Source organism: Harpia harpyja, chromosome 21, assembly GCF_026419915.1.
Source record: "Harpia harpyja isolate bHarHar1 chromosome 21, bHarHar1 primary haplotype, whole genome shotgun sequence".
Classification (NCBI taxonomy): domain Eukaryota; kingdom Metazoa; phylum Chordata; class Aves; order Accipitriformes; family Accipitridae; genus Harpia; species Harpia harpyja.
In genome coordinates, this window is record NC_068960.1 from 1,955,593 (window position 1) to 1,970,924 (window position 15,332).

General features: G+C 45.8%; 1 protein-coding gene across 1 annotated transcript; it reads right to left on the minus strand.

The window, feature by feature from the left end:
• Positions 1–8,931: 8,931 nt before the first annotated feature.
• Positions 8,932–12,754, minus strand: GFER (growth factor, augmenter of liver regeneration). Its single transcript, XM_052772515.1, has 3 exons — positions 12,520–12,754; positions 11,919–12,130; positions 8,932–11,026 (listed from the first exon to the last, which is right to left on the minus strand). Exons 1-3 carry the CDS (start codon positions 12,724–12,726, stop codon positions 10,864–10,866), a joined length of 582 nt encoding a protein of 193 aa, XP_052628475.1. The 5' UTR covers positions 12,727–12,754; the 3' UTR covers positions 8,932–10,863.
• Positions 12,755–15,332: the final 2,578 nt, after the last annotated feature.

The window sequence follows — 15,332 nt, forward strand, 5'->3', positions numbered from 1 at the left end:
AGCTGCTTCGCAGCAAGGCACGTCGTTACGTGCCCATGAGCTGGTGCAAGAAAAGGGTTGCGAAGACTGATGGGGTTGAAGCTCTTGCTTTCCTCGTGCGGGAAAGGAGGCACCCAGAGCTGCCGTGGGACGAGAGGAGGCCAAGCCCTGTCCCCGCTCCCACCGCAGGGACAGTAGGAAGGAGGAAAAAAGAGAGGAACCTTACGGAGGGAAACCCTCAATTACTGCAAAGGGAGTTCCCCCCCGCGGCTCCAGGACCATCTCCTGAGTTAGTTTTCGTAGCACCGTGATGATGATCCCGGTTCCATAGATACCGATGCCATGACAACTCTGACATCATCTCTGCTTCGGACGGGAGCTGCAGGGAAAGTCGCAGAGAGGAGTACGCATGCACCGCTGGCATGGAGCAGGCCTCCGGTCAGGGCTGGGGGGCTTCTTGTGGTTCCACCACCAGCTCTCCTCCTGACCTGCTGCCCGTACAGCCCCGTTTCCCCATGCAGCGACCAGTGCCGCTGCTAGATCACACGGGGTACATGTGTAGCCGGCAGGTTTAGCCCCTTACATGCAAAATGCTGCAACAAAGCAAAGGGTTCCTGTGCGCTGGGCCCCGTCTCCAGCTCACTTTGGCCTTTTGCAGCTTTGTCAGTCTGTTCTTTCTGGCAGGTGGAACCAGGATTTAACTGTTAAAGCTCATGATGATGCCATTCAGCTTTTCTCAATTACAGGTGAGTCATCATCTCTCCAGATCTATTTCTGACTCTCAGCAGGAAAAGCAGAATTCAGCCTTTCGTTCCTCAATGTCACCAGCTCTGTAGAAATCACATTTTACTACGTAAAAAAGAAATGGCTATGAAGAGAATGCCAGGTTGGTCCCTCCTGATTTATTCTGGCAGGGTGTCTCATGGGGCTGGCCAGGGATTGCACCCCAGTGTCAAGAGCATCGCCAGCTCATCCCTGAACTGCAGGTTAAGAACAAAGACCATGTTAACTGGAAGGGATTACCATAGGTGAGATTCTCAAACAGCTTCAGCAGTTTAGAAGCAGCTGTTTCGGTGTCCTCAAAAATCATTTTTATGCTTTGGGAACAAACCATCCTGTATCCATCAGCCCAGAGTTATGTACGATGGCAAGGGCAGCCCTGCTCCCCAAGGGCAGCTGGTGCCAGGGAGGCTCCCTTGTCCGGGTTGGGGTCAGCACACCCCGCACCTCATCCTGCGACCGGGTGTCCCTACAGCCATTGCCACGCCATACATCCCAGGTGGGTCTGTGCAATGCGAACAGCTCGCGTACATATAAGGCTGTGGACAGACCCTCAGAAAACCAACGGCATTAAGAAAGCTGTGGGGTAGGACATACATGCAGGAGGACAGCGTGCTCCCGGGGCTACTGCACAGGGAATCATCTAGACCTCCGGGGTCTGCTCTTGGTTTTCTGATGACATTGGGAAAGATACTTCAATCCACCCCCCTTCAAAAATGTCTTGCCCAGCTCATCTGTCCCAACTGGGACAGGCATATTTCAGACAATGCAAAGCACAAGGGACCAAGATACTGCCTGAATCTTTTAGATGCTATCGTAGAACAAACTGTAACTGTTTCCAGGCAGATACATGGTTTATACACTTCAGAGCATGACCGTGATGCACCAGGCAAGATCCCCACTGAAATGCCTGCTTCTAAACTTGTCCTCTTTCTTTGAGGTTCATCTCTCCAACTTCTGCTGTGTGCAGTATGTTTATACAATCATTTTTCACGTCATATGCTAGCTTTTTTCCCCTGCTACAGTGCAGATAAAGTGCAGTAGCTATCTCTAGCCTACATGCAAACTGTATTTCTGTTTCACTTCCTATTGCTGCAAATAAGCTAACAGATACACAGAGCCAGCCAATAACGGGAAAGGATATTGCATCTTGAACATTTTCCCCATCAAATGGGGGAAAAGAACACCGTTTGGAAATGGCACTTTCCAGAGCATTTGTTCAGTTTGAACAAGTTCTGTCTGCATTTACCATTCCCCCTGGATTTCAGTGACAGGGAGCAAACCGAGCAGCATGCATACAAGTGCCTGAGTTCTATTGTGTTTTGATTTACAGTAGTTTCATTAAGGGTAGTGGAAAACATGGGTTTGCCTCCTGCTTCTTGTAGTCACGCTGATTTCTTAATCTTTGTCTCCAACACAAAAAAGCAATCAGGTTTTTACCTGGGTTAAGTACATGGACATGACAACCTTGAGACAAGATGTGGGGCTTTCTCCTTCTTCAAAGCCTGTTTGAGCCAGTCCTCCCCACTCGGCTAAGGGCTGATTTCAACTAGCTCTACAGAGCTAAGAGTGGCGATGTTTTTCAAGGGCATATGGCTGAACACAACCCATTTATGAAAGCTTACCAAGTTACCTGTTGTCAGCTGAACGACTGTAAGTGATGCTAGCGTTGCTCTGTGAAGCAGAACGTATTTGCAAAAATTTCCAAGCAGATGGCTGAGGCTAACACAGCCTGCTTCACAGTCCCAGCGCTGCGATCGCTGGGATCGGGACCTGGCCCATAGGAAGCCCAGTAATGGACAAGATGAGTGAATACGATTTCTTTAGCAGGACCAACCATATTTTCTCTGTGGCAGAGGGTAGCAGTGGGATGCTCCTGATTTGGCAGGCAAAACAATCAGCCATACTTTCTACTTAACATCTCTAAAATAAAAGTGATGTGAAACTGCCCTGCTCTCAGAACAGCTTTGACAGTGTATTTATAGTGAAGCTGCTCCAGCTGAGCAATCCAAATAAGCAGAATGCAGGCTCTCTGCAGAGCGCGGCCCGAGGGAGCCAGCCAGGCTCTGCCCACAGTTTACAGCCCACCGACTTCAGCAGCTCTGCGAGGTCTGACACTGTCTTTTGCACAGGCATGGGTGGTAAAACGGCTTGCCCTTCACATTGCCTGGGCAGCACGCTTGAAGCAGTACTTTGATATACGTTAATTTACTTGTTGCTCTGAAATGCTCTGCTTGACATTCATTAGAGTTTGGCTAATGTTGCTTTCAGCCATTAGTCTCTAGAAAAACAGGAGAGCTGATGGAAATATTTGAGAGGTGCTTAGAAATTCATAGTGTCCAGTAACAGAGAGAATGGACTTCCTGATTAGCAATACCTTAGCACGCTATCACTAGAAAGCTACTTAATGCTCTCCACCCTAAGAGATCCAAAAATATCTGGAAGATCATTTATTAGCTGGTTACTCATCCACTTCTGAAATGCAGCCATTTCTCAGGTGGGATTCAGCAGTTACTGTGCAAGTATAAACGCAAGATAAGCATGCTATAAAAAAAAGGCAGAAAACTTTACTAACTGAAATCAACAGGGGAAGCTTTGGATAGCAGAATTCAATTCATTGAGATAGCATTTGTTTTAAACAGAAGAGTTAATATCTCAGTACTTGCATAAAAACCAAACCAAACAAAAACCCCAAAAGGATTTCAAAATGCTTTCCAGTTTGCAACTGCAGGCTTGACGTCTCATCTAGTAAACTTATTCTTTGCTTCTTCTCAAAATATTTCATAGCACAAAAAGTTTGGGGTTTTTGGCAAACCAGTAATCTAATCTGATTCAGTTGCTGGGCTGAACTCTGCTACATGAAGGTGCACAACACCTTGGGAGGTGCTAGACGAAAGGGAAGTAAGATCCCTAGCTGTTTTCCAAACTGACCTCCTTAGGACCACAACAGCAAGTCACATCATGTAGGGCCTGACCAACAAGTTGACTTTGGTGCTTGTCATCTGCTACCTGCTCGGTGTTGCAGCTAAGCAGGTATGGTAATGCGAGCAGAGCTGACAGCTACAAGGACACGGGGCAGCCTCCGAGCAGCTCGAGCCATGCTCTGACATGCAGAGCTTCTACAATTCTCATTTGAGCTACATCAAGCTTTGCTGCCAAAGAAGCTCTCCAAGCTCAGTCCTTTTGTTATTATAATTTCTGCTCATGTTACACAAGAACGCAAGATCCACAGCGCAAGTTCTGGGGGAAAAAAGGGCCACGAGTTTTGCGTAATGAATGTGATATTTGTAGTGATATACTGAAAATAAGAAACACTTTGTCTCTTAACTGAATATAGCAAATACTGAACAGGTCCTCAGATTCAAAAGAAAGATGTAACCTGACATAAAGAGAATTTGTGGGACGGATTGAGATGAGTGATTTTATTGTAGTGAACAATCTCGGGCCCAGGACTGTGCAGTACGAGCACATTAAAATAGCCTCCCTGAAAGAGATTGTCATCTAAATAGGAAATACAGGCAAAGGCTGCTGAAACCGCTGTTTTTATCCCCATTTTGCAGAAGTGGAAGTGTGGCTACAAAAGATGAAGTGACTTACCTGGAGTCTAGCAAGAAGCTTGTGACTAACTAAGAACTGGATTTTTATCTCTGGAGTCTCCAGGCACGTGCTCTAGCCATATAGGCCTTGTCTTACATACCTTGCTATCTTTTACCCCGTCTAAGAAGCAGGACATGAGGTACAGTCACAGAATCCACTTTTTCACACTACTGGTAGCTTGGGCCAGACGTCAAGGATGGAAGAAGCTGGGAAAGCCCAGCTTTGCCTGGGCGTACTCAGCATTTGAAAGGAAAGTCCCCATCCAGTACTGGGACTTGAGTTTAGACCTAAAGCTTCGTGTTCTGGCAAAAATGGAAGCTTTCAGGGACTGTATGAAATAGCTGCCTAGTGTCTGCTGTGGAAAAGACATTAATTTAACTCAGCTGTTTTCTTTCTCACAGATCTGCTAATTCAAAGCAAGGCTCCCATGAAACTCTGCGGGATTTCTTCCTACCTCTTCCCATGCAGAAAGGCTGGGTTGCATCCCCATATCTCAAAAGGAACAGCTTTGCTGAAGTCATGACTGTCCTGTGATCTTCCTTCCAAATCCTCTTTTTCCTCCATAAAGCATTCAGAGCAGATGACAACCATGCCAGGTAACTTTGATCCCTTCTGACTAAAAATTACGCCCGTTCCATGACTGCTGCGTACAGTTCCCCTTGCCTATGTCTGGTCTGTGCATGACCCTCTGCAAGTCTGCGCATTCACTAAAGAGCTTGTGTGTGGCACAACCGAGTTGTGCCAGTATGCATGAGCTCACCTTTAAGCAAGGTACACATCTGGCTCCCTTCTGCTGTTGCCTCAGGCCACAGGCGGAAAAATGCAAGCCACGGGATCTAACCCAACACAGCCCCTGCCACCAAGAGGACCTCTGAAGGCTGGCTGCAGCTGAAGTCGCTTTCCTACAAGCAAGCGATGCCCTATATTACACACACAGTGTTCTGTGTTAAGAAAGCGACTGTTACAAAATTATCAGATAAAATTCATTCACCCTTTTCAATCTGTTAATGACCTGATAAAAAAGCCAGAACTTCTCCATATATGACCAGCTATGGGCTGAAGACCAGGTAGGAAACATGTTGGAAATAGCATCCAGACAGTGTTTTATTATACTTCCAAATGCAGATTTTAGCTGCAGGCAGAGAAATAACACATCCCTCATTTAGGTAATTATACATGAGGTATTACACACTAGTTTGAAAAGTAACTGAAGTCACCAAAATCTCCTCCCAAAACCACAGAAAAGGGACTAGCATGAGGTAAAATATTTGATGTCTGGAGCAGTTTGCTATTCCCGGGAAGGGTAAGAGACAGGAAAGGCAACGAAATACATGCTTTGTTGCCCTCTACTGTTTGCTTGGTTAAGATGCAAAGCAAATTTTCCCTGCAGTTTTCCCCCCCGTGAAGCACATTGCAAGTAACAGGCAACAGAAGCCAAGAAGCATGATGGTATGTAATATATGGGAGGGAAAACGTGGGACCAGAAAGAGGACCTTCTGCGTTAGGAGCGCTCGAAAGGAAAACCAGCAGCCTGCACCAGCACAACGCACAGAAGCAGAGGGCACTTTTCCGCAGGAAGCAACGCAGCAAGGTCATGGGAGGCAGGGGCAGAACTCAGCAGCTTTAGTGCCAGGACTACCATCTAAGTGCTAGACCGTGCCAGATGCTGTGAGCCCAGACAAATGCTGGCGTAACTTTCCAGGCTGTATTAGCTATCCTTCACTAGCCCAGTGAGTGCAGACAGGATTGTCACACACCAAGGGGAACAGAACAGTTTCAAAGCTTGGCAAATGCTAGTGCTGCTTGTTAGACTTTACTTCTGGAAACGTTAAGAGTAATTACAAAAATTAAGAACTGACAGCAATAACAGATACCCCAGCATCAGCACAGATAAGGGTACTGCGTCCCATTTATCCTTAAGTGGTAGGAAGCAACCTTTGTTCCAGAGTTTTGCAAGCTGTGGCAACTTTTCTGACATGCAGTAGGTGCAAGCTGCATGCCAACTACCACCAGCTCTCAGCTCCTTCGACTGTGAATTAATTGTGCATCGGTGCAGATACACCTGAACTGGCTATGTCAGCCAGCTTGGAATCGGCATATGGTGTTCGTGTACACTTCCCTGCGGGACTTGCCAGTCCCGGTCAGTGCTCCAGCTCACCACAACACTGACCCCCATCCCCTCAGACAGTCCTCTATGTTCTAACTGCTGATTTGCCTACATGCTATTAGCTGTGTTTTTGCTTTACTTGCTTTATTATGTTTCCTATTAGCCTACAAAATCAAGAGTTGACTTCACATAACCTTGCTGGCAGTTTCTACCGAAGTGCTTATTCCTAACTACACAAAATACTGAACAGCTCCCCTCCATCATTCAGACAAAAAACCTCAACAGCCCCTCCAAGAATAGGAAAAAAAAAAAAAAAAAATCAATGCTGATTTTTTGCAAGGGGCAAAAAACCCAGAACAAAAATCTAACCCCTTCCCTCTCCAAGCCTGTAAAACTCCAACAGGAAGAAGTATCACACACTGCCTGTAACAGACTGGAGCAAAAGACGCAAGCAAAGCGACTCTTGGGAATCTTACTGTAAACAGGAGACTGTATACACCCAACACACTGCAAAGGAACAGCTAATCCCTGGAAAAATGTTAAAGGCATAGTGGTGCTTCCGCCAACATCTGCACTTGTTACTTGCTTAAGCAACTCTGCCTCCCATTCATGAAGCGGACAATTCCCTCGTGGCTCCCTGCTCTTTGCTTTCAAGGGGGAAAACAGAAGACGAAGAAAAAATTACAGCTATGAATGCAAACCAGTCCACGAAAACAGTAAGTCCTTTGTGAAGCTGAAAGGTTTGCCAGGTGCCTGTTACACAGGAGCAGCTCTTGAGGAAGGTCCCACAAGCTCCTCAGGCAGCACCTGCTCCTGACTGTGCTTTGTCTTGCAAGGGCTCCTCATATTGATAGGAAGCAGCTTCCCCTTTCTGGCAAATGTGACGGGATGTGCATGGTTGTGTGGTGAATATGCAGTTAACAAATGTTGCCCTTCAGTAGATAACACCCTCCTCTGCCAAACTGCTCAAATTCAGCAAGATTTGAGCTACTCCCAACTCTAATGCTACCCTTAATGCTGTTAGAAACATATGAAAAAACCCACACTTGAACCTCATAAAACATCCCACTGGTCCCCACATAAAACCAAACTCCGATCTGATGGGCAAGGACCTGTTGTACAAAACCACTGCATTTTTGTAGCTTCTTGACCCACAGAGAATTGCATCAATTCAGCAGCACAACAGAAGAGGACCATTCGCAGCCCCGCCTTGCTTGATCAATACACACACACAGAATCACACAACCTCAGTTGAGCAATCAAGCTCAGACAGTAATATATTGGCATGCAGGTTAGACACACCAGCACAATATGATGCCTTTTCCTAAGGTCTCATGCAGTAGGGAAGCCAGGAATGAACTCAGTTGCTTTATTATTTTCACATCAACAGGAAATATAATTTGAATACAGATATTTTTAAAACTAGATTTAATCAAGTGCATTTAGAAGAGTATTCACAATTTTCTGTACAGAAATACAAGTATCTTCAATAGAAATTTCTTACCTAAGATTAAAACTTGAGATGTGGTACAAATGAGCAGCAAAAAAAAAAAATCCCCCCCTCCCCACACAGTCAAGTCCACAGAGATGACAATATGCCTGAGAAACATCAAAGCTCTTCTGCAAAGCCATAAACATGAGAGAACAAAGTGCAAGCATATATTTTACCAAATGGCCACTTAGCAAAGTTACAAACTGCCCTAATAACATCCTAGCAGCCACAGCTGGTGGCCTCATTATTAGGAAGCATTTGCTAGAGATGCTGGCTTCAGCTTTAAGGCTCTTCCCCTACCCCTGCACCGCTGCCAGGCCAGCAGAACAGTACATGCTGGCAGAAGGGGCCTTTCCTTCTGCACACTTCTACCACCTCCTTGAACAACATGAGGTGACAAAAATTTTGTGCTGCCACACCTGCTCCCCCTGATTTTGAGCAGGATACACGTTTATTTTCCTCTCTACACTCTAATATGTGGACAGATGCTGCAATATGGTGCAAGGTTACCATGCACCTGCCTATCATCAGCGGCTTGCCAGCACAAGACAGCAGCGGTCCTATGACTTGGCAGCAGAGATCAAGTGTGCTTGCACAAGTAAGTGCAACCCATCGATCTGGTCCATTTTCAGTATTAAGATGAAAAGGGATGAGACAGGTGTTTTACCAACCTGCTCGTTTACAGTGAAGCAAATTAGGAAAAAATCTCATCATCTGCTCCATGGGCAATGAAATTGTCACAGAGAATAGTTGAGGGCAGACTGGAAAGGAAGAACAGTAAATTCCTTCTCTAGCACAACCAAGTCCAGAAGAAAATGCCTGTCCACACTCCCAGCTGTTAAAACTATCCTGACAGAACTGGGTAATTTAGGTCATGCCTGACAAAAGGGGAGGGCTACAGCCTTTTTGTTGGTCCTCTCCCCACTAGTGGATATCAATGAGCTTCGTTTTGGAGACTGAGTTTATTACCGAAAAGACAAAAACCAAGGGCTGGAATTTATTTGTTCTAAGAACCTCAACATCCTAACAGGGAAAGTTTGAGTGCTTTTAATAACCCAAATGATACCTTTAAGTCCTAAGTCAGCCTGCATACTTGATAAAGCACCTTATCATTAGTTTTGTTGGGTTTGTGTTTAGAAACGTTACTACAAAAAAAACTTCAAGAACAACCAGTCCATAAAATTTGTCTCATACTGTTTTAACAGGTCCAACTTGAAAGAACTTGAATATGCCATAAAACATTAAAATGTATTTCCAAAGTTCTTACTGCTTTTCTAAACACTAATGAGCCCTATGCACACAGGTTTGAAGATCAAAGTTCTTAGATATGAACTGTCATCACTCTGATACTATCATAAAAGTACCATTAACATTTCCAGGTAACAATCAGCAAGAATGTATTTACAAATGTACCGTAGTGCATGAAATAAGGAAGCTCACTGAAACAAGCAAAAAAACCTCAGCAGGAAGTACAGAAGCAAAAAGCCTACTATTGTCATGGTTTGTGCAAACTCCTGCAAACTTTTCACAGCCAGAAATGCAATAAGGGCACGATATCACTATCTACTTTAAGAACGTGAAATTCTTTTGACTTTTTTTCATCAACTGCCTCTTTTTATAGACAGACGTGTTTATATGCATTGTGGTGTAAATCATTTATGCTGAATGAATCCATTCACTTATGTATCAATACACCGATGCAGTATAGCCGACCCAGGAAAAATACACATAGCATGGACTCTGACCAGTTTCTACAGAGGGAATCTACTGTAGGGACTCTTTTGAGTCCCCTGCGCAATAAATACTATCTAAAGCTGACATCGCAGTCTTAAGCAGGACTGAAGTACTGCAGGGGCCTTGTAAAGTTCTTTTGTTCTAGAGAGATTTTTAGCTAGGGGATAACACCAGAATATCAACCAGGTCAGCAAGTACCAATTAAGAATTTCAAAACACAAGTGACATCTCAGAAATACTGTATGCTAAACAAAGCTGAGTGTGCTTCATTACAGACATCAGTCTCAAGCTATTTTCACGACAGACAAAAGTTCACAGCAGAGATGAAGAGGTCATCTGCTTTAAGATTAGGTAGTTTGGTAGAACCTACCATCATATCACTTCTGAATCCAAAGAAAATTAGCAATTAATTTAAAATGTTTGAATTTCACCCAGTTCACACTTCATTCCATTTGTCAGGTGAGTCTTTTTTTTTTGTCCTGCTTTAGTCTCCCTTTCTACAATGTTCTCTTACGTAAGTTGAAAGACAAAAATAAAATGAGAAATCTGAGCTCCATGATTTTAGTATTTAAATTAAATGTACCTGCCTTCCGGCCTTTTATCAAAGGAACTGGATGCAAGTTTAAACAGAAGCACTGGAGATCTCTGAAAGAAAGATCTGGGGGTACAGACTTGGCACAAAACACAGCATGAGTTTTCTCTATCAGAAAAACAAAAATGAAAATTACAATTAATCAGAGGCATTTTCTAAAACATCAGGATAATATCTGCCGATAAACGTAAAATGCCACAGGGCAGCCCTCTACAACTGCGTTCAGGGAAAATGATTTCTAGTCACAGAAATAAGCAAATGCCCTTAAAATAAGGAAATGTCATAATGAAAAAGTCTCCACAAGTTTATCAGTGACTGAATTTCACAGGCTTCTGGCAATTCCTGTGTCAAATGTAAGGCTTCAATCCCTCATGTGATACATTTATGTCACCTTTTATCAAAATATTACTATGATAAGATTTTCAAATTTACTTTTAGAATTGGTTTACCTTTATTTCCACAAGCCTTATCAGTCACACACACAAGCACACAAACACACAGTTATTGACTCACACATCTCCCTGTAGTGACTCGACACCAGATTGAATTGGTCTGTTAGGTTTCCAAAGCAGTCTCTATGGATTAATCACAACTACCATCTTTCCAGCCATCTCTCCAGCGCTCATCCACACGAGAGCAGTCAAATTCAGATTTCCCCAGTTTCCTGTTCACTTCATTATGAAGAAGACACAACCACTGGGAGAAGTTATTTCTGTTGCTAGTATCAGGCTGATTTGTACGTAATCTGCAAACAGGGAAGAGGAAACAAATGTTACTTCTTTACAGTCACCAACTTCAATACCCAAAGCAGGCACATAGCACACAGCCAGCCAGAGTTGCCTTTTCTGCTGTTGCAAGATGAGTCACAAAGAGAACCCAGAAGAGAGCACACAGAGAACAGTAATTATAAGAGGCCAAAACCTCCACTATAAAATACTGATGGCTGCAACTGGCTTGGTTTCGTTCACTGCCTAGTCTTGTCAACTGGAAAAGACACAGGAGTCAAACCAGCTTATCTATGATAAAAAGCAAGAAGTACTTGAGTTCATCAAAATGCTGAACTAAAAAAAAAAAAAAAGAATAATAAATGAAAAAACTGAGCAGATGCTTTGCCATGTGATGCCTGCTAAATCAATAATCAGGTTTCAAACTTTTTTTTCCTGTGTTCATCATCCAGAAAAGAGAAGTTGAAACTTTCAAGAAACAAGTTGACAGCAACAGGAGTAGAACACTTTATCAAACATCACACAGCCCATTTTGGCCTCTGCCTCCACTGCTGAGGTTGCCAATAAAGGGGATTTTCTGGGGTAGAAGAACACATGCCTCCTGAAAGCCAAATTATTTCAAGTCCCAGTCTAATTCCACAACAGCGTGCAAATCCAGTTTGAACAAGAAAATCCCGAAATTGCCTCAGGGATGCCGTAGAGGCAACACACAACCTAACAGCACAAGAAAAGGTATTTGTTTTTTTGAGTAAGTGTATCTCTGATTTATGCAATAGTGGAAGAAACCAGTTCAGGTAGCTAACCCCAAATGCAGGAAGAGCTGCTGATATGCAAATAGCTGCTGCAGGCCAGCATTTCAGGCTAGCCCCTTCAGCAGCAGCCACCAAAAAACCCCCTGACGAACCAACTCACCTTTCCCTCAGGTCCTCAGCACAGTGCTCGCAGGGGTAAAACTTGGAGAAGAGGTTGATGAACTCCCTCATCTCCTTCTGCTGGGCACCGGTGGGGTGGTCGGGGTAGTACGCCGCCATGGTGTGCAGGAATGCCCAGGTGTTTCGGCCAAGCTGCTCGCTGTCGAGGGGACAGTCCGGCGGTGGCTCTTTCTCCTCCGTGACCGCCGTGTCCTGGAGCAGGAGAAAGGGTTGTGAGTGGAGGCCGGTGCTTGGTGGGGAAACAGCCCCTTTGCGCTGAGGTGGGAGGATAAGATGGGGGGGAAACAGGCCCTTCGCACCCTCAGCGGGGGACAACGGCAGAGCCCCCCCTTCACACCCGGTGGGGAGAAGATGGAGGCCCCCTTCACACTCTCACAGAGGGGAAACCCTGCCCCTGGCCCCTTCACACCCTGAGGAGGGGGGCACACAGCCCCATCGCACTTGGAGGGCAGGGTGGAAGCCCGCTTCACAGCTCTAAGGGGCTGGGGGGGGGGGGGGACACACGACAGCCCCCCCAGACCCCCGGGGTGACAGGGGAGGCTCCCGCCGCCCCTCCCGCGGGAAAGCGGCCGCCGCCTCACCCCGCCGCCCGGGGCCGCCCGCTTCCTCTGCTCGCGAAGCCAGCTCTTGAAATCCGTGCAGGCTCGGCACGGCTTCTTGGACGGCTCCTCCGCCCCTGAACCCGCGGCGCCGTGCGGGACGGCGAAGGGAAAAGCGAAGGAGCCGCTCTCGGTGCCTGGGAACGGCGAAGCGCCGCGACCCGGCCGGCCCTCGCTGGGCGCCGCCATCTTGGCGCCGCGGTGCACCACGGGCCGCCGCGGGAAGCCGCCATTTGAATTGTCCCCGGTTTCCCTCAGGCGGGAGCGGACGGTCCGACCGGACCGGCCCCGGCAGCGCGGCGACCCGGGGCCGGGGACTCGGGAGAGCCTCGCTGTACCCCCGGCCGGGCGCTGGCTGGAGGGACGGGGCTTTTCCCGGGTCTGGGTGAGGAGGCTCGGCCTGGGCGTTTGCCGTTCAATACCACACGCGGAAGCGTGCGTTTCTGATGGTTTTTTTGCTAATACGGCAGCAAGCTCTGGGTTTGAATCTTGTGTGTGAGGAGAACAGGGCGGGTTTTCCTTCACACGGTGCAGTGACATGAGCCTCCCACCAGTGCTTGTCCGCCTCACGTCTGTATGTGTATATATATATATATATATATGTATATATATGTATATATGTGTATATACTGTGTGTCACAGAGCTCATGGCATGGAGCAGCTCTCCTACATACCGACAGCAGTGAAGGACACTTCAGCGTTATCTCCAGCGCAGTGATACAATCAACAGTGTGACTGCAAGAACAAACAAATGGATAACTCATTTCCAACTCGTGCACCTGTAGCAGAACACGCCCTGTTTTAACACCTGTCACATGCTTGTAAAACTATATTGAGGAAGGATTTACTTGCCTCTCTCCGAGAGCATTTGCACGTGTTATACGAGGGCAGGCACGTCGAAGAAGCGAGCCCTCGCCTGTGGCTGGGCTGCTTGGGGCTGAAGGAGAGCGCAGGCCTTGCCCCAGCTCTTCAGTCTCGAGCGGACATTCAGCAGCTTTCCTTTTACTCCTGGTGAGCCACAGGCTTGCGAGCACATAAGGATGGTGACCCAGCTCCTGGGCAACGGTCCAGCACAGCATCAGCTTCAGAGCTGGGTTTCTCACCCCTTGGAAAGGTTAATTAGCTGCGGCTTGGCACTATGCTAAAAGCGCAGATAAAGCTTTTGGCCGATTCATCCTGTGTGTGACCACGTGAAGCACACCCCACAGCCAGCCTCCGAGACACAGCGGCCTTGGGAAATTCTTGATGGGTGTCACAGGATGAAAAGTCAGAGGGCAGCACAGACTTGCTCTTTTCCTTCTTTTTGGCTTGACGTTGTCGTGCCATTAGAGGTTTTGAGGTTACAGGATAAGTCTCCCAATGTGGACAGTGTACTCTAGAATGTGAATTTTGTATCCACTTCCACTTTTCACCTCTTCATGTCCTGCAGGTTGAGTGACAAATGTGATTATTTTGTTTAATGCAAACATTTATGGCTGGGATGGAGGTGGACCAAAATACCATCTTAAGAAATCTTGTATTGGCTGGCTGGGATAGGTTTTTGCCTCCCTTCCCTCCTCCTCTTCCCCTTCAGGCAGCACCAGCCCTTTTCGTGTCCCTTCAGGCAGCCGTGACCTGGGACCTTTACCCTTCGCAGCTCCTGCCCCTACAAATAGCTGTACTTTTCCACATCCTATTTCTTCCAGGCTGTTTCATAGCCTATTTGAAATGCATCTTGAGTCTTTTGCCTGATGTTAAGTGCTGTTGTGCCACCAATTCTGCGAAGACACAATTTGTATGAAAGTTGCTGGAAAAATACTGCTCATTTTCAGCTGTTATCCTCCAATATATTTAACACAGCATGGTGTTATGTTTAGTAGGTAATGCATTATTTTAGAGAAATGCTTCAAAGTCTTGCCTTTGAAAAGATTTCAAAACTTAGTGTGACTTACGTGGAAATGGCTGATCTGTTTCCTGGTCTGCGTAGCACCGAGCTGATAATCTGGATCTCCATCTTTAGGCCTCCTATTTACCAGTGCTCTTTTTTTTTTTTTTTTTATTTGCAGTTTCATGAGAGCATTTCTTTGCTGATATTCATGAGGGAGGGAGAAGAGACATAAGTAACTGATAGGTACTACTGAAATGGCTTTGTCTAAAGTTATAGACAACTATATATCTAAATTCCACACATGAAGGCAAGATTCAAGTAGGGGAAAATACATTCTTTATATTTGTTTTCCTTACCCACCAATAAATATTTAAATGGTGTTGATGACCTCATTCTTTTTTTTTAATTCAGGAAAAAAGTTATGCTGGTATCTGGAAGAGAGACCTGGGGAATTTCCTGCAGTGCTTTATTGCTTAGCCTTCAAGCAATTAAATAGCTGCAGAGATGTTTCTAAGTCAAAGCAATCTCCTTGTTCAGCTGTTAACAGTCTGTTTGCTTCCTCTGTAGTGATTTCATTTATTGAGTTAGTTAAAATATAAGCATGTTTTATTTAAAAGGAAAAGGTTCATAACCTGGAAAGAAGCTGTTGCTTACAGAGGGATTTGTGCTCAGTGTTGCCTCACCTGCCCCTTTCTGGTCGGCTGTAAGAGCGGAGCTGGCTCTTTAGGAAAAGGTGCTCCCAATTTTCTCTATTTGCCTTCATGGCTAGCACCATCTTGTTTCAAAGCAGGCGAGGAAAAAAATGGAGAGATGCTCAGATTCAAATCAGAGCAAGGAAATCCACTTTACTGTCTCTAACCGAATCCAAGAGTACAGCCTAATTAATTCCGTCCGAAGGAAGGAACATGGTGCAGAGCAGAGGAGGGAC